Source organism: Cydia strobilella, chromosome 9 (genome assembly GCF_947568885.1).
Source record: "Cydia strobilella chromosome 9, ilCydStro3.1, whole genome shotgun sequence".
Lineage (NCBI taxonomy): Eukaryota > Metazoa > Arthropoda > Insecta > Lepidoptera > Tortricidae > Cydia > Cydia strobilella.
In genome coordinates, this window is record NC_086049.1 from 6,799,096 (window position 1) to 6,824,610 (window position 25,515).

The following is a 25,515-nucleotide window of genomic DNA, read 5'->3' on the forward strand; positions in this document are numbered from 1 at the left end:
CAGAACATATCGACTTGAAGAAAGTAAGTCACTACACTGGTTAGTAACTTTTACATATTTACATTACGTTTTTGCGAGGAAATATTCTATTGCTATTTTTTATTGCCGCTTGTAAGATAGCTGCCAGAAAACCAGAATGAAATCTTTCAGGTCCAGCGAAATATTGTTTGTGCATATTACACACATGGGTTTCACAACACAATATAGTAAATTGTTACCAGAGACTGAAAGCTTTTGCAACCTTTGGTGCTCCAAGGACTGACTGATCAAACCAATGTATTAATTTCAAGCTTTGACTTAATACCCCTTATCAGATCTGTTGCTGTTGCTGAATTCCCTTGTATTGCTTTTACAATTACATAAAAATCCCCGGCAAGCTCGGTTCTCCATACAAACCTAGTTACGCTCTCATTTTAAAACGACTAGCTAGATTGCTCTGAGACTTTATACATACAATAGGATAAGGTATATCTAGGTCTGTAATTAGTTTATGTAGCTTCAGATACAATAGTAAAAAAAAATACAGCGACTAAGTTTTTCATACAAAACTTGTTTTTGCTCTATATCGTTTGTTTTATATACTATAGCTATAGGTATAAACTAACTCATTACAATCCAACACGTAGTTTTAAAATGAGAACGTAACTCCGTTTGTATGCGAAGGTGAAATTCGGCCGAGCTTGCCGCGGGGACTCTTAATACATGAAAATAACGCAATAATAAACGAAGCACAAAAATAAATGCCATGAGATTAAATCTTAGCTTCCAGGAATTTCGGAGAATGATTTCAACATATTTAATTTTGCACTTGTCATGTCAATTATCTGGTTTTATTTATAGGAAAAATCTTAACCAACTGTTATGTTGGCAGTTTATTAGGTGGTAGAAACTATTTACGTGAATGATAGTTTATCTTTTTTTTTTGTAAAATATGGTGATTTCGGGCTTTTAAAGCTTTTATAGAAGACGTAACCGGAAACAAAGGTGGTGGTGGTAGCCCATCTAGAAGACCACGGCGCATTCGTGGTAGTCGGGGTAACTCTACCTACACAAGCGGGGGCTGATAATAGCATTCGGTTAGTTCTCATATCTTATTTCATATACGACTACGGCATGGGGAGATTTTAGCTTACTACATATGTGCATGCATGTATGTCCTATATTGTCATTCTTATTATAACGTGTGTTCCTCGGCCTATTACGCTGATTTGAATCAATTGATTGATTTATCTTTACCTATATAACTATTTTCTAAAAAGAAAAAGTGCTATACGTGAGTGATTTGTATTCATTTTTCGACATCAAACTTTTTAAATAAAACCTTTAGTCATATAAATTTTATCAATTCATTCAACTATTAATTTATTTCTTTTAATTGAGCTGAGGTTAAATTAGTACAATAATGCAAACAACGAAAGTTTAAATTAAACTTACTGTTATCACTCATTCCAAGTTTCCCGGAAACGTTTTGAAAACAGCTTCGTAAACTGTTTATTGTACGCAACATTCACTTCATGTAGGCACTTCGTCACGGGCCACTGTGCGTAACAGTGTCACGTTTCATTTCACGTTGTTTCAGCAAGTAGCACGCACTTTTTGCGAAGTAATCTCCTGCGGCGCGGACGGGTGTCAGGGCTTGGGCACGACGCGTCTCTCCGCCCTGGCGCTCACGTTCACACTGCCCGCTTTTCCCTAAAGCAACAAATGATTTTCCGAAACAACCCTCTGCTATAACTCGGTCGAGAGTGCAGAACCTTCACACAGTGACTCGAGGGCGCAACATAATGCCATTGCCAGTTCGTTAGCATAAGCTCGGGGCACTCTGCTTAAATACAATATTTGTATTATTAAATGACTTGATCTGCCCGTTCCCTGAAACGTTTTTATTCTCTCAGCCTTGACATAAGTTTTCGCAGTAACATATTATATATGGATGGTTGAACTCATGAAAGTTATTACGATAATTCGTTTTCACTTTAAACTTTCAGTTTCAAATTAAAATTTCTAGGTATTGTTATAATAATACCTTCCTGATTGTGTCTTCTTTCCTGTATTGACTTTTACTACTACAGTGTTCCGTGTCTTCTTTCCTGTATTTACCTACTTTTACTACCTACTTAGCTTTAAACTTAAAGTTACGCGTTGCCATGATAATTACCAGGCGTAGATTGCATTGGACCTCATTGGCGACCGTCTAATCTAACTCTGCACTGAATTTGACGTAACCTAGTATCAAGCTGAAACCCACTGACCTATATAGTACTTACTGGAGCCGCGGGCATTTTAATGCACTTTATTTAACAAGACAACAAAGAATGGAGATACCTATCATAATAAACGTCATAATCTCATAGAAAGACGTTAATGTTGAGACTTCCGCACTTTATCACTGCAGTCTGTGCCGAGTTAGCTTGGTCCGACTCTACAAAACCTATTTATTTTCTGCATTTGCATGAATTTCGCAAAAATGCACGGGCCGACTTTATACATATTTATACATATTCCTGGTATGAAATGTTGGTGGCAACCGTCAAAACCTTACCGGAACAGACATATTTTGGTGAGTATATTCATATCACGGTGGAAGCGCCACAGCTAAGTAAATTGTGGACGTGCTTGGCGCGCTGCCGAACGGGCCGCAGCCGCAAAGGATGACCACTCCTAGTATCAAGCTGAAACCCACTGACCTCTATACAGTACTTACTGCATGGAGCCGCGAGGCATTTTAATGCACTTTATTTAACTAGGCACGGATAAGTGGATTTGGGTAGGTATCTTCTTAAAAATAGAAGTGAATAAAAACATTAAAAGCACTGAAAAGACTGAAAGTTTTTTTTTTCAACACGTAGGTACGACATATGTACCTATATAATTGTTTAACCTATTGGGATTCAAAGTCCTAATACTAGAACAAATTACCTCCAATGAATGTTGAATTATTATTGTAATGGAGTTACTTTTGTTTTGTTTCATTCGATTTTAAAACAACACAAATTCAATTATATTTTCTAATACCATTGATTCAAAGTGGATCTTTATTCAAATAATTGATTCAAAGGCCATGCCAGGATAAGCTAAGTGAATCTGCCCCCAGCGAGTTTTGGCTTGTAATTTTTTTTGATGATGTGGCTTTCTATTAGTATCAAGTATGCAAAATTACAGCCCCCCAAACTTTATAGTTTTTTTTTTTTTTAATACGTAATATGATCTTTCTTCTATATCTATTTTTCTAGCCAGTCGATTTTGACATGCGTCACGTATGTTGTGCATATAGTAAAGACAATTATATGACATCATTGACATCAATTATATGATATATATATTTTCTATACCCGCTCGTTAAATCTAATCGATTAACAACTCTTTAAGGGGTGTACCGAAAAAATAATGTAAACTTTAAGTGAAAAAAAAAACTGATGCAATTGATAAGGATTTTTGCAATTTAGGATTACTAGAATATAAAGCTACTTTTAATTTAGATAATTATCAGTTTTATTTTATATTAAATTTTCTGAAGGAGTGATAAGAACCTTTTTCCTAGCGCATTCAGTGGCAGCTGTTTACGGAGCTGTTTTTCATATTTGCCTGCACCATCCCAACACCTGCTGGAGTTGTTAAAGTTTTTTGGCTGTTTTATCCTTCTCTTTTAATACACTCTTAATTTGAGCCCATGAATAGTCGAGAGAACGCACTACAGGACGTATGGTGGTCTTGCTTTGCGCGTCGTCTATTACAAAATGCGACTTTTTGTACGAAGGAAATTGTATGATTTTCGACTTGGCCCAGAAATTAATAACGCAAATTTTCGGTTGCTTTAGCTATCCTAACTTTTGTACAAATCTATTACTATGTTTCTTTATAGTTCGTTTCACTTAAGCCGCATATGTACCCCAATTTTTCACGATAAATATGACAGGCATGCGGGGGCGAGCGCAAATTCTATTACCTAACAATCTTTCTGATGGTCCTAGGGTCACTTGTTCCTAGAGGTCTGCCGCTTCGAGACCTCTGTTCAAGAGACCACGTACAAAATTATTTATTTATATTATAAAATGCACGAAACTTCGAGGTAATTTTAAGTGTATCGAAAGCAAGCATGGAGGATGTTGAAAATTTTCTTGCCATTTGGAAATAATTAAATTTCAGTGATCTCTTCTATTCACCGGTGTAACGTCGCATGGTGTAAAAGCAGAATTATTTATATTGGAATATATAATTTAATAATAGGACTTTTAACTGCGGTTAAAAAGCTGTGTGTGAGGAATGTTATGAAAGTGAAGGAAGCGAAAGAGGTATGTCAGGATCGTAGCAAGTGGAAATCCGTGGTCTCTGCCTACCCCTCCGGGAAATAGGCGTGATTATATGTATGTATGTATGTATGTATGTAAAAAGCTGTCGTCATCTTGCTTGGAAATAAAATTACAGCCGTTTGAAATTTAAAGTTTTTTTTTTCGGTACACCCCTTAGAGAAACGTGTGTGTTAGGGTGGTGCCTTATTTCATCGGTTATATTTTTCTTTTTCCGCTTAATGTAAAATGTAGCACTAAAAAAACAATGTAATCTTATTTTCTATTTTTTTAGACATTTTAGGGGTCGCTACCGCAATTTGAAAATGTGGACTCACCATACAGTGTTTTTTCTAAAAAAAATTTAGTTATGTTATTTTTTAGAGGTTCTAAGACTTCTAAGTATTGAAGATAAATATAGTTTATTATTTAAGTAGGCATATTACAATGCGCTTATGACCGTCAAATAAAACTACGCCGGCTCTAACCCCTCCAAAATGAAAAAAATATATAAAAAAACATCTTGTATGGAGGGTCCCAATTTTTCAAGTGCGGTAGCGACCCCTAAAATGTATTTAAAAATACTGAAAAAAAGACATTGGTTTTTCAGTGGTAGGTTTTACATTAAGCTATATTTTTCTACGGGGCACCCTCCCTATTAACTGCCATAATTTACCTTTACAAAGCTAACAGTGTTCTAACAAGGATCAAATAAATTTACATGATTTTATGTGAAATACTTACTTACCTAGTTACCTAAATCCCTTGTTCCAAAAACCCTTTCTATTAAATTAGGTGTCGTGGGCGTTCTAACTCTCCAATATGTAGAAACTATGCTTTCAATCCAATCTCGTAACTACAAAACACTCCACATATTGGTGATACGTCTAAAGTTTGCGAATAGGTAAATTAGGTCTGAGCAATTCAACTTTGTTAACACAGCGAATTTCATGACACGGCGGCATAAAAATAACTAAATCACTACAAATGAAATAAGTACTTTCTTTTACCAGCAGTTACCTAGTTATCTTACATGTTAATACACGGTGGCTAAAAAATAAGTGCATTCCCGTTGCTAGGTAGGTTTTGGGATTAAAATTTGGCTGTTTTATACATTTTGGTTGGTCCATTTGGGACTATGGGACGGTATTTTCACAACTGAAAGTTGTGGATGTTATAACGAATTATCATCCCTAATACCACCAGGCTTAAACATAAGTAAATACATTGGTCACCATGTCACGAGCTGTTATGAATTCAAATCGAATATGGCCACTGAATGATGGGTAAAATCAATAGGGACTTTCGCCTGCCTTTACTGATTAGGTTACTCGATTGTGAAGCCAATGTGAATAACAAAATTGTCCAGAATAAAGTAAATGATCGCCAAAGAAAGACAACCAAAGAAATAAACTAAACAAAACGATTTCAAAAGCGCTATCCAGATACAACGAAAACAAAAAATGTTACGTCTAAAGGGATCTCTTAATTTTGAATTTTATTTAAGTACCTACGGATGCTGATGAGCAATAATGTGTTAACCCACAAAAACTTAAAAAATGAGATTTTAATGCCATATTGTAGGTGGTCCGCTCGACTTCATTTTGTTAAAATAACCTTAGTGATTTGAAATTTATAAATATTCCAAAAAAGGAAAAGAGGTTAACACAAATTCGTTAACATGTGTTGTCTGTTTTGCTTTTTTGCCTCGAACTCGACCCTGAACGACGACGGTAGCGCCGTGCCGCCCACCATCCCGCGGTGTGCATACTCCATGCCCGAAATCTCATTCACGCAGAGGGATATTCGGCGGGAGTTGCTATCCCTAAACGTTCATCGAGCGGGCCAGACGGCATTCCAGCACTTGTGCTTAAGCAGTGTGCTCCTGAGTTATGTTCCTTGTTGGCGCGTCTTTTCACACTCTCTAGCAACAAACGGCATGTTCCATCTTCGTGGAAGACGGCCCTTGTGCACCCTGTGCCTAAAAAAGGGCGATAGATCGGACCCATCGAATTTCAGGCCTATCGCTATTACCTCCCTTCTCTCTAAGGTCATGGAGCGTATAATCAACGCAAAGCTCCTGAGATACCTAGAAGAACACGGCCTGATCAGCGACCGTCAATATGGTTTTCGCCACGGTCGCTCGACTGGTGATCTTCTAGTGTATCTCACTCACCGCTGGGCTTCGGCCATTGAGAGTCAAGGTGAGGCATTGGCAGTTAGCCTAGATATAGCGAAGGCGTTCGATCGGGTCTGGCATCGGGGTCTCCTGTCGAAGTTACCATCTTATGGATTGCCGGAGGGACTATGCAAATGGATCGCTAGCTTTTTGTCTGGCAGACGCATACGAGCCGTAGTAGACGGAAGCTGCTCCAATAGCATGGACATTAACGCTGGCGTTCCGCAAGGCTCTGTGCTATCACCAACGCTGTTTTTGCTGCACATCAATGACATGTTGTCTATCGACGACATTCATTGCTATGCAGACGACAGTACTGGAGATGCCTATTACGAAGGCCGTGCAAAAATCCCTCGTTCCGTGATGCTAGAGAGTCGTGAAGAGCTTGTGTCGGATATTGAGGGCACTCTATCCAGAGTTTCGGTGTGGGGCCGGGACAATTTAGTGCGATTCAACCCCACCCCCATTTACTGTGGTCCCACAGTTTGAAGGCACAGCCCTTAAAATGTCAGCGAGTATTGGGATCCTCGGTGTCGACATCTCCAGTGACGTCCAATTCCGTAGCCACGTAGAAGGGAAGGCTGATCTGGCATCCAAAAAACTCGGTGTGCTCAATAAAGCACGGTGATACTTTACTCCGGGGCAAAGACTGCTGCTACTCGTATATAAATCGCAAGTCAGACTCCATATGGAGTACTGCTGTCACCTTTGGGCAGGAGCACCTGGATGCCAGCTCAGTCCAAAGGCGCGCTGTACGAATCGTCGACGATCCCAAACTCACAAGCGGTATTGAACCTTTAAGTCTAAGGAGAGACTTCGCCTCCTTATGCGTGTTCTACCGCTTGTACAATGGGCTGTGCTCTGAAGAATTGTTTGACATGATGCCAACGGCCGCTTTCTATCACCGCACTGCTCGCCATCGGCAGGGTGTTCATCCTCACACCCTAGCACCTAAATGGTCGCGTACTGTGCGGTTTAAGAGGAATTTCCTCCCGCGTACGCTTCGGCTGTGGAATGAGCTCCCTGCCGAGGTTTTCCCGAGGGGCTACAGTGTGGGATTCTTCAAAATAGGAGTGTACAGGTTTTTAAAGAGTCGGCAACGCGCGTGTAATATCTCCGGTGTTGCAGGCGTCCATAGGCTACGGTAACTGCTTACCATCAGGCGGGCCGTATGCTTGATTGCCACCGACGTGGTATAAAAAAAATGCGTTTAGTACCTTAACTTATTGCAGTAATGGGCAGAACGCGTAATAAAATATCAATAATGTCTTAAGAGGTTAACTCATTATTGCGTAAACCACATTCCATTAGTTCTGTTTTGCCAAAAGCGCTATGAAGGTATTAAGTATTGCTAAAAATTGTGTTTAATCACACTAGTTTTTAAGGGTTTTATTTTTGAGGAAAGTTTGCCGAAACAAAATAAACAAAACCGAAAAGGCAATGAACACACTTCATGTGCGTCATGGGTAGGTTGCATTAAGTTATTGCTATTTGGTTATACTAGCTTCAGCCCGTGACCACAGAACAAAGAGGATATAATATTATAGAGCGGTACTGTTATAGTAAATTTTGTAACCACAGTAAATTCACTGCCATCTATCGACACACTTTAAAACTAAAAATGAAGATTTATAAAATACGATGAAATGTATAAATGATATGGATAAATGATTTTTTTATTTGCATTAATTATTTTTATTATTTTGACCCATGTTCTTTCACTGATATGCGTTAAAACAAAACCGTCGACGCCCTCTATACGAGTGTAGGCCAAAGGTAGTAGCGACATCTGATCGAGAACCAAATTTTTGTGATTTTCGGGGCACGTTTTTTCCTTAGACTGTATCCATCTATTACGGAGTCTATCTTTGCCACAGAATAAGTAATAGTAGTAACTTTGTCTCCGTAGAATTAGTACCTACTGCCATAATAAAAGTACCTAGGTAAGAAATTACCAAGCTTAAATGGAGTTGGGCAGGACACGTTGTCAGGCAGAGTGATGGCAGGTGGACCAAAATGTTGACGGATTGGTGGCCGCTTTCGGATGAAAGAAGTGCCTGGCGTCCGTTGGCTCGTTGGGTGGATAACGTTCGAAAAATCGCGGGGCACTTTTGGTTGAGACTAGCCCAGGACCGGGATAAGTTGCGTACACGAAGAGTGGCAGAGAGAGTGGTGGAGTGGGCTCAGCAGTGGGCGACTGAAGGCTAAAATGATGATGATGATGAGGTAAGAAATTACTTTCGCATTTATAATGGGATGTTGTCTTACAGGCCAATTTGAACATTTGAACGTACACTGACATCAAAATGATATTTAAATTGAATCATGTTACTTATTTAGTTATCGTACGTCTCGCTCGCGCCAAGACAAGTACGAGCGAAACAAAGATAGATATACAGGATACAGTCTAAGGAATAAACGTGCCTCGAAAATCACGAAAATTTGATTTTCGATCAGATGGCGCCACTACCTTTGGCCTACTCTCGTATAGAAGGCGTTGACGGTTTCGTTTGGTATTTAACAATTTTAACGCATATCAGTGAAAGAACATGGGTCAAAATCATAATAATAATTATTGCAAATAAAAAAAATCATTTATCCATATTTAAATACATTTTATCGTATTTTTATAAATCTTAATTTTTATTTTTAAAGTGTGTCGATAGATGGCAGTGAATTAACTGTGGTTACAAAATTTACTATGACAGTACCGCTCTATCCTATTATAGCCTCTTTGGAGCGAAATGCACGAAAACAAACGGGCCAATTCGAATTTTAGTTGTGCGATAGTGGCAAAAGTGACATTTTTTCAACCAATAGCGTCACTTTTGACACTGACAGATCAGTATCGCATCGGAATCAGATCGCATAGGTAACTAAAACTCGAATTGGTCCGTATATTCCGAGATTCAAATATAATTCTGACTGATGTCAGTGTACGTTCGAATTGGCCTGTGACTGTCAATTTATAAATTAAATTAAATTAATTAATTAAATTTATTTGTTGTTAATTTCATGTTTATGTGAATGGTTTTTCTTATTCTGGTATTTTCTGTTATTTTGTAGTTTTATAGTGCCTTGGTTTTACTGTGATGCTGTGTTACCTATTCGATAAATAAAATAAAATGGTGTCATGTACCCACAAATGCATTTATTGTAACATTTGTACTCTGATGAACATGATAGCAATAAAGATATGCATATGTAAAATAAATAAACCAAGAGTAGTGGTCTCGCAACACTTTGCAGTTGTCGCAACTTAATAAAAAATAGCAACAGATCTCATTAGAAATATCTATTAGCACAAAACTCATTTGTAGAAAACGTTTGCAACAGGGTGCCTGACTGGATGTGGATACTTCTATTAACAAAGATAATAACTGCCGTAAGACTTGGTATGAAAATAAAGTTTTTCGCTTTGACGGCTCAATGTTCGAGTTTATTTCGACGAAAAGGCAGCCGAGACGATTTTCGCTTTATTGCAAGACGTTTCATCAAGATTATTTTCTTTTCTGTAGAGAGCACAATGGTACCATACATTTAAAGTGGAACCAACCATTTCTAAATAACCACAAACCGTAATAACACAGAGTTGTCAAATGTTATTATTTTTAGCCATTAGAGAATATTAAAGCCCAAAGTATTCTAGACCATGGTTTTACTACCATCGTCATCATTTTCTTTAGACTATACAGAGTGAGCTCTTCAATTATTTTCAGATGTAATGGTCGATCATAACTGCACAACTTTTACTATGGGTCCAAAAGATTAAAACATGATTAACGATTTACAGGTTAAACTCATAGGAAAAATTATTCACTACGACCTAACATTCATCTCTGAAAGTATGACTAGTCATAAAGCCATATACATATATAAGGTTTATTTACGAGATATACAGCAAAATCAGCCTGTGTAAACTACAGTGCTAGGCACAGGCCTCTCATGTCTGAAAGCCATTGTTTTTTACACTGATCCGTTATTTAAAATAAGTAGGCCTTCACTTTTAATTCGCATTACAATCATTTCACGATAATTGTTGAAGTAGTTTTACTATAATTTAATTGAAAGAATACTGAATTTAACTCCACTTAGCAATCTCTAGGCTAGCTATAAACAATGGAAACTTTAGACAAGTTTTAATGTATTGTGGGTGCGATTTTGTCAACAGGAAAATGGCGGACCCGGCTGTCGCTTACGGTTATTTATGAGCGCGACTCGACAAATGTTGGCATCCTTTTTTCAACGCCGGACTAACTGAACGTGAAGGTAAATAAGATAGAATAAATACGGCACTGACTGATAGAGTCAGGCTTTTGGAAGTGCTTTCATAGGAAGGTTTATTTACCGGGTCTAAAAATTGTGACGCTCAGTAAGATAGTTAACTGGTGTCGGGGCTTCTAACCTCCGTGGCGACCTGACATAGACCGACTGACTGACTGGCTGACTAACATACATATTATTTGGAATATTGGAACGACCGACATCTAAATTCAAAATTAGACATGACAGCCAACAAGACCAGTTGACGACTAGTTCTCGACAGATAGCGGACGACGACAGACGCTACATGGTCCTTCAACCTTTGTAAAAAAAATCAAGATATGGAAACTAGAAGTAAAAAGAAAGTCCTCGACCCGCCCGACCGGGAGCCGTCACCGCGTGCCGGCACCAGCACCCGCGCGCCTTCGCCGCGTTCCGCACGTGGTAGCCGCGTACCGTCGCCGCGTTCCGCGCGAAACAGCCGCGCGCCATCGCCGCTCCCCGTACGTCGTGGTAGCCGCACGCACTCGCCGCTCCTCGGGCGGAACAGCCGCGCGCCATCGCCGCTCCCCGCACGTGGTAGCCGCGCGCACTCGCCGCTCCTCGGGCGAATCAGCCGCGCGCACTCGCCGCTCCTCGGGCGAATCAGCCGCGCGCACTCGCCGCTCCTCGGGCGAACCAGCCGCGCCCCGTCCCGAATGTTTTCGGCAATAAGCCGAAACTCCATCACCACGGCCGGCGCTTCGCGCGCCATCACCGGCTCCGTCGCATAGTTCTACAGCCTGGTCCACCGCAAGTCACCGACGACGACAGACTGCGAGGGACGACGCCGCCGACCGCGTACAAGAACTCCGACGCGAAGCAGAGTACCTGGAGCTGAAAGCGAGGTTACTAAAAGAAAAGATGAGACAAGACTCCGCGCCGACGACCACGATCGAGCGAACGCTCACTAAACTACTAGCAAGACAATCGGTCAAAGAGCTGCCGCCTTTTTCCGGTGACGTCCTAGAATGGCCGATCTTCTATAGCCAATTTAAAACAACGACCCAGTTGTGCAAATACAGTGAAGAGGAAAACATCGCGCGGCTCATGAAAAGCCTAAAAGGTAAAGCTCGCGATGCCGTGTCTGCTTTATTAGTTAGTGCAACTGGCCTCGATAAAATTATTTCGACGCTTAAGCTCAGATTCGGCCGACAAGACCACCTTATTGAGGTAATGCTTTCAAAAATTCGTGCCATCAATAATATAAGGCACGACGACGTCAACGGCCTCATCGACTACGCAACCTCTGTACAAAACATCGTGGCAGCAATGACACTGACAGATGAAACGGGCCATCTAACAAATATCACTTTAATTCGGGAAATCATATCGAAATTACCGTCTATCCTGCAATACCAATGGAGTTTTTACGTTTATGACAGATACTACGACCGTGTAACCATGCAAACTTTGGCCGACTGGCTTATGAAGACAGCGAACGCGGCCACACATATAGCTCCTATTCTTTCGAAGTCCGTAGAAAAGCCTAGCCGTACGTTTGAGCCATCAGCACGCTACGCTTCACCACGCAGTAAGCTCGCGCTAACGACAAAGCAACCTATGACCAGCCGACCCGCCGTGTTCACAGTAAACAAAAATAACAGTAAGTCAACTAAGAAGTGCGTCATGTGCGAAGACAACCACGATATAGAGAAGTGCCCTAAATTCCTGGCCCTCTCTATGGACGCCCGCTGGCAGTACGTGACATCTAGGGCACTGTGCTTTTCGTGCATGTCACCTCGGCACCAGATCTTGGAGTGCTACAACAAAAAAAAATGTGAACATTGCAAAAGATCACACCACACGACGCTACACGCCGAGCCGAAGCCCGCCGAACCGAACTCTATGATGCCCGATCCGAAGCCCTCATCAGCCGCCGCTGTCGTCACTCACACTAACGTGCAGCCGACTAGTCACGTCATACTCAAAGTCGCCAGAGTGGTGGTCAGTGGGCCGCTGGGATCGGAGAACATATTAGCGATGCTTGACGGAGGAGCCGGTGTCAGTCTTATGGACGATGATCTCGCATGCCGCCTCGGAGTCTCCGGCCCTGCGACGGACCTACGCCTCACGGGAGCATGCAGGATGCAGGCTGCAGCCAAGGGCTCGCAACGCGTCAGCATCAACGTCCGCGGCGTGAAGGTTGAAGACTCCTACGATATTTTTGTCGATACTGTTAAACATTTAGCCTTGCCTATGTATAAACATGATTTAGGTAGGCTAGGGCGTAACCATGATTTAATAAAAAGATTTTACGACGACTTAGGGACGACTGACGACATTGACGAACGACCGTTACTTCTTTTAGGTACTGACAATGTAGACCTTATTGTCACTAGGGAGCTCTTCTCAGGGCGTAACTGCAGTGACTCACTCTACGTGTGCCTCACTCGCCTGGGACACGTAGTGCATGGCAAAAGTCCTAACATTTTGCCTAATGACGTTGCAGTCCTGCATTTATGCGCCTGTGAGGAGCTCAATGATGCAATAAAACAGTCGTTTTCGACCGAGGGATTTGGTGTCAAACCGTATACCGACGTTCCTCGATCGAAAAACGACTTAAAAGCCTTAACCATTTTAGAAAATACGTCAAAATTAGTAGGTGACAGGTGGGAGACAGGCCTTCTTTGGAAGGATGACATACCTGATCTGCCTGACAGCTACAATTTGGCGCTCAAACGTCTTGACGGCATTAAGAAAAAAATGTCTAGACTGCCAGAGTTCGCAAGACGTTATTCGGATAAGGTTAAAGAAAACCTTGAAAAAGGTTATATTTCAAAATTGAATGACAGAGACGTAGCTGTCAGGACAGGAAAGACATGGTTTTTACCGCACTTCGCGGTTTTTAATCCTAACAAACCTGACAAGCTGCGAATAGTTCTCGATTGCGCCGCTAGGGTGTCGGGGAAATCGCTCAATGACCACCTTCTAAGCGGGCCTGACTTTTTGACTTCCCTCCCTGGGGTACTGCTCGCCTTCCGCTGCCACAAGGTCGCAGTAGTGGGTGACATTCAAGAGATGTTCCACAGGGTGCTAATCAGGGAAGAGGACAGACAAGCACAGCGACTTCTATGGGTCGATGGTGAGTACGTCATGAACGTCATGACGTTTGGCGCCATATGTTCACCGGCATCGGCTCAATACGTAAAAAACCAAAATGCTCGTCGCTTTGAAGACTCTCATCCAAAAGCCGTAGACGCGATAATGAATCACCACTACGTCGATGACTATATCCACTCCATTGAAACCATAGACGAGGCGATCAACACAGTGGATGACGTACTACGGATACATGCATCCGGAGGCTTCAACATGCGAAACCTTATGTCAAATTCGAAGGAGCTACTGCGACACCTGCCAGAAGATAAGCTTGCACCTGGAGGAGTGAAATTCTTGGCGGACAATAAAGAAGAGCAACTCGAACGAGTCCTAGGCGTTAACTGGGACCCTGAAGCAGACACCTTTGCTTTCAGCATGAAGTTCCACAGCGTCAGCCAAGATCTTCAGTCTGGAACGAAGCGCCCAAGCAAGCGAGAAGTGCTCCGCCTCATTATGAGCGTCTTTGACCCTTTAGGGTTTCTCCTACCGACCACCATCAAGGGAAGACTGATCCTTCAGGACGTCTGGAGAGATGCCATTGGCTGGGACGACGAGATCGGGTCTAGCCATTATGACCGATGGAAGACCTGGCTAAACAAGCTCGAACAAGCGAAGAGTACGAGGATCCCAAGATGGCTGATGACTGAAGATTCCGCCATGGGAGAGCAGGTACAGCTTCATATCTTTTGTGACGCCAGCTCCCGAGCATTCTCGACCGTCGCTTACCTACGACTGCCATTGCTTAAAGGTAAATGGCACCTAGCCTTTGTGATGTCCCGAGGACGCATAGCTCCACTCAAGACCCTCAGCATCCCTCGACTCGAACTTCAAGCTGCTGTCATGGGTGCTCGTCTCTCCCGCGTTTTGAGGGAGTACATTAAATTTGACGGACCTACGACGTTCTGGACCGACTCGAAGACTGTTGTCGCCTGGCTGAAGTCTGACACGGGGCGTTTCAAGCCTTTCGTCGCGCATCGCGTTGCCGAAGTCACCGAGCTGACAGACTTCCGTGACTGGAGGTGGGTGCCGACGGACCTCAACCCTGCCGACGACGCAACGCGCGATGCAGACGCCATCGATCGCTCGAGATGGCTGAACGGACCCGACTTCCTGAAACAGCCCGAAAAGACCTGGCCCAAACCTGACACTGAAGCATCTTTGGACCCCGACGACGTTGAGGTCAAGGCCGTGTGCTTAATAAACAGACATTGCGGACGTGCTCTCCCAGACATCAGACGGTTCTCGAAATATTGGAGATTCGTGAGGTCTGTAGCCTGGCTTCTCAGGTACGTGAGGAACGCCAGACAACAGCAACTAGGCTCTATACAAGCCGGCGAACTGACTGCGCAGGAGCTCGACAATGCCGAACGACTGTGTGCCGCTGACTCCCAAGAGAGAACCTTTGCCGAAGAAATCTCCACGCTACGACGGTCTAACACGGTGAGCAACAAAAGCTGCCTTCGGCAGCTGACCCCGTATTTAGACTCTGATGGTCTCCTACGTGCCCGTGGTAGGACCGAATCCGCGGTAAGCCTGACTGCAGAAGCCAAACGCCCAATCATCTTGCACCCGAAAGATGAGTTTACGCGACTGCTGGTCCGCCAGCAACATCTTGACCAAGCGCACGTGAACCGAGAAGAAGCTCACCTCAACCTAAGACGCAAGTGGTGGATAGTCAGCGGGAGGAATGCTGTGAAAACCGCCTGGAACGACTGCCAGGTCTGCAAGAATGCTCGTGCCAAGCCGTCTCCCCCACTAATGGGGCAGCTGCCGGACATGAGAGTCACGCCGACAGGCCGTGCCTTCACTCATACTGGACTCGATTACTTCGGGCCGATGACTGTGAAGATTGGACGCCGCCAAGAGAAACGCTACGGTGCCCTGTTCACTTGCATGACAGTCAGAGCCATTCACATAGAGCTCGCGAGCGACCTGACAACGACGAGCGCCCTAATGGCTCTGCGACGTTTTATCGCCAGACGTGGATGCCCGAAAACAATATGGAGCGACAATGCGACCACCTTCAGGGGAGCTGACCGCGAACTCACGCAAGCCGTACGAGCCATCGACCGAGACGAGCTTACCCGCTTCAGTAGCCCTCGGCAGATAGAATGGAGATTTATTGCTCCTGTAGCTCCGCACATGGGAGGCTGCTGGGAGCGAATGGTCAGAGCCGTGAAGACTGCGCTGAAAGCCACCCTCAATACCAGGATCCCCAGGGAGGACACCCTCACCACTCTGCTGGCTGAGGCGGAAGCAATCGTGAACGGCAGGCCGCTTACCTACGTCCCCCTAGATCACAATGACGACTTACCACTTACGCCTAATGACTTCCTAATGCCGATGACAGACCGGACAGGAATGACTGCAACTTCCGGAACCTTCAACGACGGGGACCTCCTGCGGCGGTCGTGGCGAGAGTCTCAGAGGCTGGCTGACTTACTGTGGAAGCGCTGGGTGAAGGAGTATTTACCCACCTTGACAAGGCGCGAAAAGTGGTACCAGTCCTCAACCCCCCTCGCTGAAGGTGACATAGTCGTCATAGCCGACAGCCAGTCACCTCGCAACCTGTGGCCGCGAGGAAGAGTAGTGAAGACTTACCCAGGACGTGACGGACAGGTCCGAGTGGCAGACGTCCAAACCGGTCATGGACTGTACCAGCGACCGGTGACTAAACTATGTAGACTTGACGTGAGACCGACGCAGGATTGAACTGACTGCCCTGACTGACTTAAGCGACGACTTAACCTGACTTTATTTGACTCGACAAGGTCAGACCCGGCCTGACATGGCCTGACGTGGTCTGACCCGGCCTGACGACTTGACACGGCCTGACATGGCCTGACTTGACTCGACAAGGTCAGACCCGGCCTGACACGGCCTGACACGACCTGACATGGTCTGACACGGCTTGACGACTTGACACGGCCTGACACGGCCTAACTTGACACAGCCCGACTCGACTAAGTCACGGTGGTGGGAGGCCCCTCTGCCCTTGAGTATTGGCAGACGTCCAATACTGGAGGTGGGGATGTCGGGGCTTCTAACCTCCGTGGCGACCTGACATAGACCGACTGACTGACTGGCTGACTAACATACATATTATTTGGAATATTGGAACGACCGACATCTAAATTCAAAATTAAACATGACAGCCAACAAGACCAGTTGACGACTAGTTCTCGACAGATAGCGGACGACGACAGACGCTACAACTGGATTTTCAGTGAAATTGCGAAGCAACGAAAAAACTATTTGATTTCCGTACGTTTGTGGTAAATGTAGTTTTATTACGTGTTTTTGATGTTATTTATAAACAGGCACATTAGGAATAGACACCTGCAAGTGAAACTACTAAACTCTAGACCGATGAATTTTTCTTTATAAATTTTATTTTATTTTTATTCCCTTATTTCTCACTGTTATTTCCTAAGCAATGTCATTCAAGCGCCTATGAATTCTAACTTTCAAACATACAACATTGCGGAAACAATAACCACAGGACAGGAAATATGGATGGAGTTGGAGGCGTCCTTGGAGGATTTGCCTCGACTTTATCTTTCAAAATTTTGTATTTTAAGTATAAATGCATTAGATTTATTAGAATAAAATAAACACATTGCATTGTTATTTTAGTTAAGAGTAGATTTGTTTTCTCACAATTTTAAAAATTTTTGAAAATTACATTTAATGAACACTCCCTATGACGTCACCACTGCACTTTTTCCCCCAACTGCCTGGCAATTAATGTTATATTCCAATTGTATTAATTCTGAACCAAAAATACCATGCTAAACTTAGAATTCTATAAATACACACTTTTGAATGATTTACAACCCCCTTGACCGGAGTGCCACATTGATTTCCACCAATGAACAACTGCCAGTAGTGCCAGGTGCCTGAAAAAACATCGATGTCGCAAGTTGTATTTTAGATCCATTGTTTAAGGTTTGCATTGAAATTGCATACGGCACGTAGTAAGTAACGTTCATAACGCGATGGCATGCATATTTCGTTTCAGTGGTATCGCAAATTTCTGCTATTGCTATTTATAAGTAGTATCTAGAGCTCGATTCACATTTAACAATTTGTTATGGTTTTGAGCTGGTTTTGATACGACCTTGAAGATCGCTCACGCTGATTGGTACATGCAAAATGAAGTTAGTCATGCGTAATATGCGCGCGTCAAGATCGTCTCAAAACCAGTTAAAAGCCATAATAAATTGTTCAATCTGAATCTGGCTCCTTTTTTTATCATATGAATTCAAATTCAAAAGGGCTTATTTTTGTATGGTTTCCATAGAGAAATAAGCCCTTTTGAAAAGACACTTCTCATATAATCCTGTAGATTATACATACCTATATAGTCAAATAATACTAAAGAGGATCTCATTGGCTAAACCAAAATATTTGTAATATAGGTACCTAACTGGTTTGATTGAAACTACCTAGGTTTGAAAACCGTTGTTCCGTCGCCGGCAGCAGTGCGACGTTTGAAAACAATCCCGCGTTCCAATACACATTAATAATTTGGCCCCTGTCTCTCCGGGTCACTTCACGGGCAGATTACCTAGGTTACGTGGACTTTTATACATGCTACTTGTAATCCAGGTATACCTACATTACATTAGTACCTATCAGTCGAGTTAATCATTATGAGGATATTAATTTTCCGCTTTCATACTTTTGATAATGTCACTTTTGCACACATTCAGAATCTGTTCACATGTCTTCTTTTCTCATTTTCATGGAAAGCGGCCTTAAACGGTTTTAAACGCTTACAAGTCCGATGGTGTCAGCAGCGCGTCTGATTTTTAGTAAGTACATGTAAGTTAACCTTACATTTTACTGCCTACAGTATCAAACTGAGAACGCGTCAGGAAACTGCAAGTGTGATAAATGCCATTAAGCCATAACGGACAACCGCAGGTCCTTACCGCCAGGCGCCAATATAGTACCTTACCTATACCCGTCTATAAGCCTCGGACACCAACCTTACTCCATATCAGGTATTATAACATTACATACCACTCGTGGAACCATTCTGCCAGACTCAAATCAAACTATATTACATATCAGGTAAACGTCCTAGTCTTCGACATGCGAATGTCAATTAGATAACACCGTATTTTCAATCCTATTGGCAATGACTTAAGTTTAAATATGACTCGTATAAATCTACCCTATTGTAATACTTTAATTAAAACTGAAACACTTATAGCCCGTAGATATTGCTCAAAATGGCTGTAATTATCGAGGTGTAGCCCTATTGTTGCACTATGAAAGCATTATTTCATCTGGTTTTGCAGCGTTTTGTACAAAGCCCAATTATGGTTAGGATTTAAGGCACGATTCGTGCAGTTAGATTTGCACCGACTACGATACAGCCAACTAATGGCTCGGGTCCTGCCCAGTTGAGCACAGAGAAGTATTTTAGTAGATTGGCAACTACTCGCTTGTGGTGAGCCAATGTGACTGATCTACCTTACCACTTCGCACTGGAGACAGAAAACCGCCTATAAAAGCCTAATGTTGCTTGTATGAAGTACCTAGCATAAATACTCTGATAGTTAGTAAAAAAGTTACGCTGTGAAAGAAAAAGAAAACTCTTCTTTTTCTTTCGTACGGTCTAATGCATGCGGTCGAATGCTGATAGCAACCCTGCGGCACCCTATCTAAGGCGGAGTCGGCACTCGTTGGTGGTTTTAGACGGTATTAGTCCTCTGGTTAGTCCATCATCCCCCCTGGTTCCCCCGGACCAGGTGGCATGTGTAACGTAAAAAAAGGTAACTCTAAATGAGCAATGATCACAACCATGTTCTTTTGGCTTTTATTGATAATTTAAGTATAAGGTTCCAATCAGTGGCGTAGCATGAACTAACTAGTCGTAGGTGAAGACACATCTGCGAGGCCCTTTTCTTTCAATGTGTATTCTAAGGTAAGGTAAGGTTCCAAAGGTAGGAAAAAGATTGGCTCTCTCGGGGCCCCCTTAAGTGCGAGGCCGACAGTGAGGGGCCTCTTCGCCCACGCCTAGCTATTATTACTTTCATATTAAGTATACATAAGAAAATAATTTAAAGAAAAGATTTAAATTAGGTAGATAATTATTTATAACCTATTTTTTTTAACTATAAGGGCACAGAACGCTGAAATTAGAAGCATAATTGGTGTAAATCTCTAGACTTAACTTGAACTGGTATGTTTGAGGCTATTGCTCGCCTGTTCAGTTAACCATAGGAATACAAGCCCTGAGCTTGGCAGTTATCGCTTACTTCAATGAAATTTAGTAGAGATAATTATATATCAGTTCATTGTGCTTTAGCATTCTGCATAATATACGTAGGGTAGGGTAGGAAACAGTGGCTCACTCAAACTTATTCCAACATGATAGAGGCGATATTGGGGCGACTGAGCCACTGTATCCTACCCTACCCTACTCGTATCCCAAATAAAAGGTATGTTAATTAAGGATGAAATTGTTGTAGAATATTAAGCTTAAATTTATTATTTTTTAAATATACACACAAAACATAAAATTTCCAAGATGTACCTAATAAGTGAAAAGTATAATTATAATATACATGTTTCTCTGTCGGATGTGTTTTTAAAGTAGTAGTACGTTGTCAATATAAAGGTATAGAAAGAAATTGAAAATTCGTATGCGCCGTTGCGGAAACGAATATATTCATAATGATGTTATATTCTATTTTCACAAATAACGAGATTATAATATGATGGATAGGTACATTCAACCCTAAAAGCCATGCCTTATTCATATGACGTAATAAATCACATTCAGGCGTCCCTGCTGGATTTGTGATTATCCGCTGAAAACCTGAAACCAGTATTCCCATCCCTTTGTTTTTTTGATACCAATGTAACGAGACCCCGAGATACGTAACAAGTATGTGTTATCTAAGAGCGTTTTTATACCTACCTACTGGCTAGCTCTAACTCTAGCTATTAGCTCGCACACCCCATAGTAGAAAGTTCGGAGGAAAACAAAATCATGGGATAGTAATTTGGGTGTCTAATTTATTAGGTAGGTATATGAAGAAAACAGACGGACAGACAGACAGACAGACGCACGAGTGATCCTATAAGGGTTCCGTTTTTTCCTTTTGAGGTACGGAATTCTAAAAGTAATAACAGATTACGATACAAGTTCAAAAAAAATTGGAAATTCGCAACGATTGGAGATAAATTAAAACACGACCGAAGGGAGTGTTTTAAATCGAGACGAGTTGCGAATTACCTATTCGCACGTGTATCGTACAACGTTTTACAGTACATATTTATTTATTTAATCTTTATTGCACAAAAGAAAAAACCTTACAGTACAAAAGGCGGACTCAATGCCATAAGGCATTCTCTACCAGTCAACCTTAAGGCTAAGCAGAATATAAGAGATTTTATACAGATTATTTACGTATAAGACAAATTTTTGCTATGGGCTACCGTTTACAAGTTATTTACGAAAAACTATAAAAAGGGACCTTTAAATCCCCCACCCGTTAGCTTCACCCCCACCCTCCGGTACTTTTAGTAGGTATGTTGTGTAGTACACCATTCCCTACAACTATACCTAAATACTACGTTTATACACGAATTATTTCCCCCGATTGGCAATTTTTGGTTTTCGTTTGGTGAGCTAAAAACAAAGAATGTAAGTAATATCTGATCGGGCTCACAAATGTTACAATGTCTCACCAGGTACTTTGAAACTGCGACTTTCAAGATAAATGCCCGCCCAATCGCTAAGTTCGTTCAAGCGGTCGCGTGAACACAAAAGTTTGTAGAACCACAAGAGGGGAAACAATAAAATTCACCGATCTCTACACCGTAGCACGTCGTGTAGCATAGGATGCGCGAGTGCAGGCGCGTTGAGTTCTTGCATGAACCATTATATTGAGAGCTCAAGGCTTGTAATATGTCTAATAACTAAGTACCTAGTTTATAAACAAACTGGATATTTCGTGAATAACAATAATCCGTGAATAAAATGAGGAGAGAAAATATTACCTTGAATCAAGACATGCATTTGCATTGGTCTGTAACTTTCTTCAGGGTCCCTTAAAAACAACGTCAAGATACGAATATCTAATTAGCTACTTTCAATTTGTATCAGCGGCAGGACGAGAAAGCACATGGCATACCTATATACCAATGTTACCTTTTTCTTTCACGCTCTTAGTAAAAAAATATGCATAACCGGAGAGCGCACTTAAATGGCGCGCTAGAGCTTTCGACCATCCCATGCTCCGATGCGGTTCAAGACAATTGCAGGAATATCATTCAAAGCACCTGTCGCAGGCGTGCTAATCGGGAGGGAGAACCGCTTTGATTACACATAGTTTTTATAAAGCTTGAAACCACATTAACCGAGAACTCGACGCGCGAAGCCAAGGAAGATACGATCAGGAAATGTTCAGCGCCCAGCTACGTCGATAAATCTGATCGCGAGCCAAGCAATCCCAATACCTCTGAAATTGTACCGCTGGTTTACTTTGTTTTTGAGTTGCGGCTAGTGCTGTGAAGTGCTCGTTTTTGAGAGCATCCTAGCAGCCGAATTGATTGTAAAAAAATTGTGAATATAGCCAAAATCGATTGATATATTTAGGTATATTTGCGCGTTTCATAGTATAAGATATAAAGAAAAACTTTCAGTTGGCCATGCATCTCGGCCTTACTTTTAGCCATTTGCTTATGATATTTTTGGACGTTAGCGTACGTTTTACACCCTAACGTTGCAAATCCCTAGAGCAACTCTAGTCGTTTAGTACCTTATTTATTACCTGCAATAACTTCTATCCCTCTAAGGTGTATTTTGTATTTTTCAGCCACACAGCAAGGAAATAGTAGATGGAACACCACACACACACCCGCAAATTTAAAGATCACATTCACACTTATAATGATAAAACCTGCACTTTGGGACAGCTAAGTCAAACGAATTTAAGTAAGTATCCAAAATAAGAATGATTTGTTCCTGAGTCATGGGTGTTTTCTATGTATTCACCGTTGTACTACTTGTCTGAGTACCCATAACATCCTTGGGCTTACCGTGGGACTTAGTCAATCTATGTAAGAATGTCCGATAATATTTATTTATTTATTATGACACCCATAGGTAGTTACATTGCAAACTAAACTCTAAAATGTTTTAAGTATACTATTAATTTAAAAATATATATATCAAGATAGAGGTTTGATTATATATTTTCTGTTATTTCTATAACAATGTTAATGTTTATAAAAAAAGCATAAGCTTTCTTTGGTCAACTTTGGAGATAAAGCCCCCCTCTTTATCTGTGTTTTTGCATCTTTATGCGTCATGGTTAGTCTTGTTCATAAATATTACCAATTTGAAATCGATAGCGTAAGTAGTTCTCGAGATATTTAGCAATGTGACAGACAGACGAACGGACAGAGTCGCACCATAAGTTCCTTTTTTACCAATTTGGTACCGAAACCTAAAAACAATCACATAAAAATAACCATTTTAATTACTAAGTACACTAACAAAGAAGCTTCAAAACATTGATTACTGATCTTGTGTAAGTGCAATTTAACGAATTTATTTACTTATTATAATTCCTGAACATTTTAGCCCACATTTACCGTGTTTGGAGTTGAATACGTAGCCACATTAGCATGGCGAAATTGCCTGGACATCCGAGCATACTCCGAAACTAGCGTATACTCTCGGGCAATGCATTTAAATTTTCCATTTTCATTATTTCCGTTCTCGTTAATAATTAAATTAAATCCATTACAAAATGTGACGTTTCATGGGAAAAGGTACCTTATGGCGGCTGGCGCTTACATCTCATAGCACCGCAACAGTATTGGAGCGGCGTTAATAACAGCGTAATAGTATCGTAGCGTATAGTTTGTAGTATAAACGACTAGGTATTTACTAAAGATTTTTAATAATAAAGTAGTCTTCAGAAAATACCATAAATTTAACTATACAGGATGGATTTTCTTATAGGGTTAGTGAGGGCAGCTATTAGATCCCGTGTTACTACGCTAAATGGTCTTAGGCCTAAATAAAAATTTGTCAAAAATGACCTTTTTCTCGCAACCTGTATGTTTTTTTCCAAAATCTCTAAACGCCAATCTTCATTAATTTGAAATCAAGGGAAGGTCTTCTCAGACCGTTTTCGTGTAGCAGCACGGGATCTGGTAGCTGCCCTCACTGACCGAGTAAGAAAATCCACCTTGTATGTAGAACGCCATCTGCTAGTAAAAAAAGTACTTAGGTACTTATGCGCCTACTCGTAACGCGTTATGTCGATTTAGTAAGTTCATTTGATAGGTGGGTACCAAGAAACTTTGTGACGTGCCACGGTACCTTATGGCAGTTGGCGCTTACGTTATTATTAACGCCGCTCCAATACTATTGCGGTGCTATGAGATGTAAGCGCCAGCCGCCATAAGGTACCTTTTCCCGTGGAACGTCACCTTTGATAGTTTATTCGTGAAATTTGCACACACCAACAATTTACAGCGCTTATAAGCTTATTCTTCCATCCGTACAGTCACCTGCAATAATATGTTACACAACGAAGGCCGCAAAAATATCTGACACGATCTTATTTGTACAGCCATAAAACGTGTCACATATTTTTGCGGCCTTCGAAGAGTAACATATTATTGCAGCCATTGCAGGTGACTGTACAGTACACGTAAGTACGAAGGCGTCTTATCAAACAACGGACGCATAATTTGCTAACTTGATTGTAGGAGATAGTACCTTTATGAGCACTGAGGGTATTTCGTTCCAGTAGTTGAGCAGCTGTTGGCGCTCTGACGACGGATGCAACAATTCGCTCGTGTATAAACACGAACGGAACTTTATGCAAAAGAATTTTAGTCACTTTGACCTTTAGTAGTAGGTAACTAGGTAGTAGTAGTAGTAACACTTTATTGTACAAAAATCAATACAAAACAGGAAAAATAACATTCGTCATTAGTAAGGATTAGGTAGTACAAAGGTGAACTTATCCCTTTAAGGGATCTCTTCCAGTTGACCTTTGAGCAATTGAGGGAGAATTGAAAACGGTAGACATCCGTACTGTACCAACGGCGCAAAAAAAAAGAAAAAGTATCTAGCTTACTTATCACTTGAAGACTAAAGAGCCAGCCTCGGAAAATGATAAAGAGAGCAACGAAACGTACCCATGCATCTGGCAGCTGTTCATCAGTGGAAGTCAGAATAACGCCAGCAAAACTTTTCAATTGGATATGAATGCCAAAGTACTTACGAGAACTTGGACCTTTCTGGCTGGTCTGGTCTGGCTATGGCGCCCGCTAATGAAAAAGGGTGGGGGGGGTTGTTTTTTTTCTTACTATAGCAATATGGGTACCAAATGAAAGCTAGTGAAAAGACCATTTTAAAAATATATGTAAATAGTTTGGTTTTTTGTATCTTTTAATAATATTTGCAGTTTAATGTAACAGATAATTATACTTTGTTTCAACTTGATGTACTTTTCTTATTTTTGGTTATATCTGGTTAATTATTTTTTAACGTTATATAGAGGATATTCACAGTCACTTGGTATGTATTTTGGAATGATCCATTGTTATTTTCAATTTAGAGCAGTTCAAAGTCAACTGTAGATTGTGAAATTTTTTAAC

At 41.6% G+C, this 25,515-nt stretch overlaps 1 protein-coding gene across 1 annotated transcript; it reads left to right on the top strand.

Annotated features, from left to right (window-relative positions):
- The first annotated feature begins 11,631 nt into the window (after positions 1-11,631).
- On the top strand, positions 11,632-16,581 carry LOC134743949 (uncharacterized). Its single transcript, XM_063677581.1, has one exon. It carries the CDS (start codon positions 11,632-11,634, stop codon positions 16,579-16,581), a length of 4,950 nt encoding a protein of 1,649 aa, XP_063533651.1.
- The last annotated feature ends 8,934 nt before the right edge of the window (positions 16,582-25,515 follow it).

What these genes read in the sequence shown, in the direction of transcription:
- LOC134743949 (XM_063677581.1), top strand. Translation starts at nt 11,632, where the DNA reads ATGAGACAAGACTCCGCGCCGACGACCACGATCGAGCGAACGCTCACT.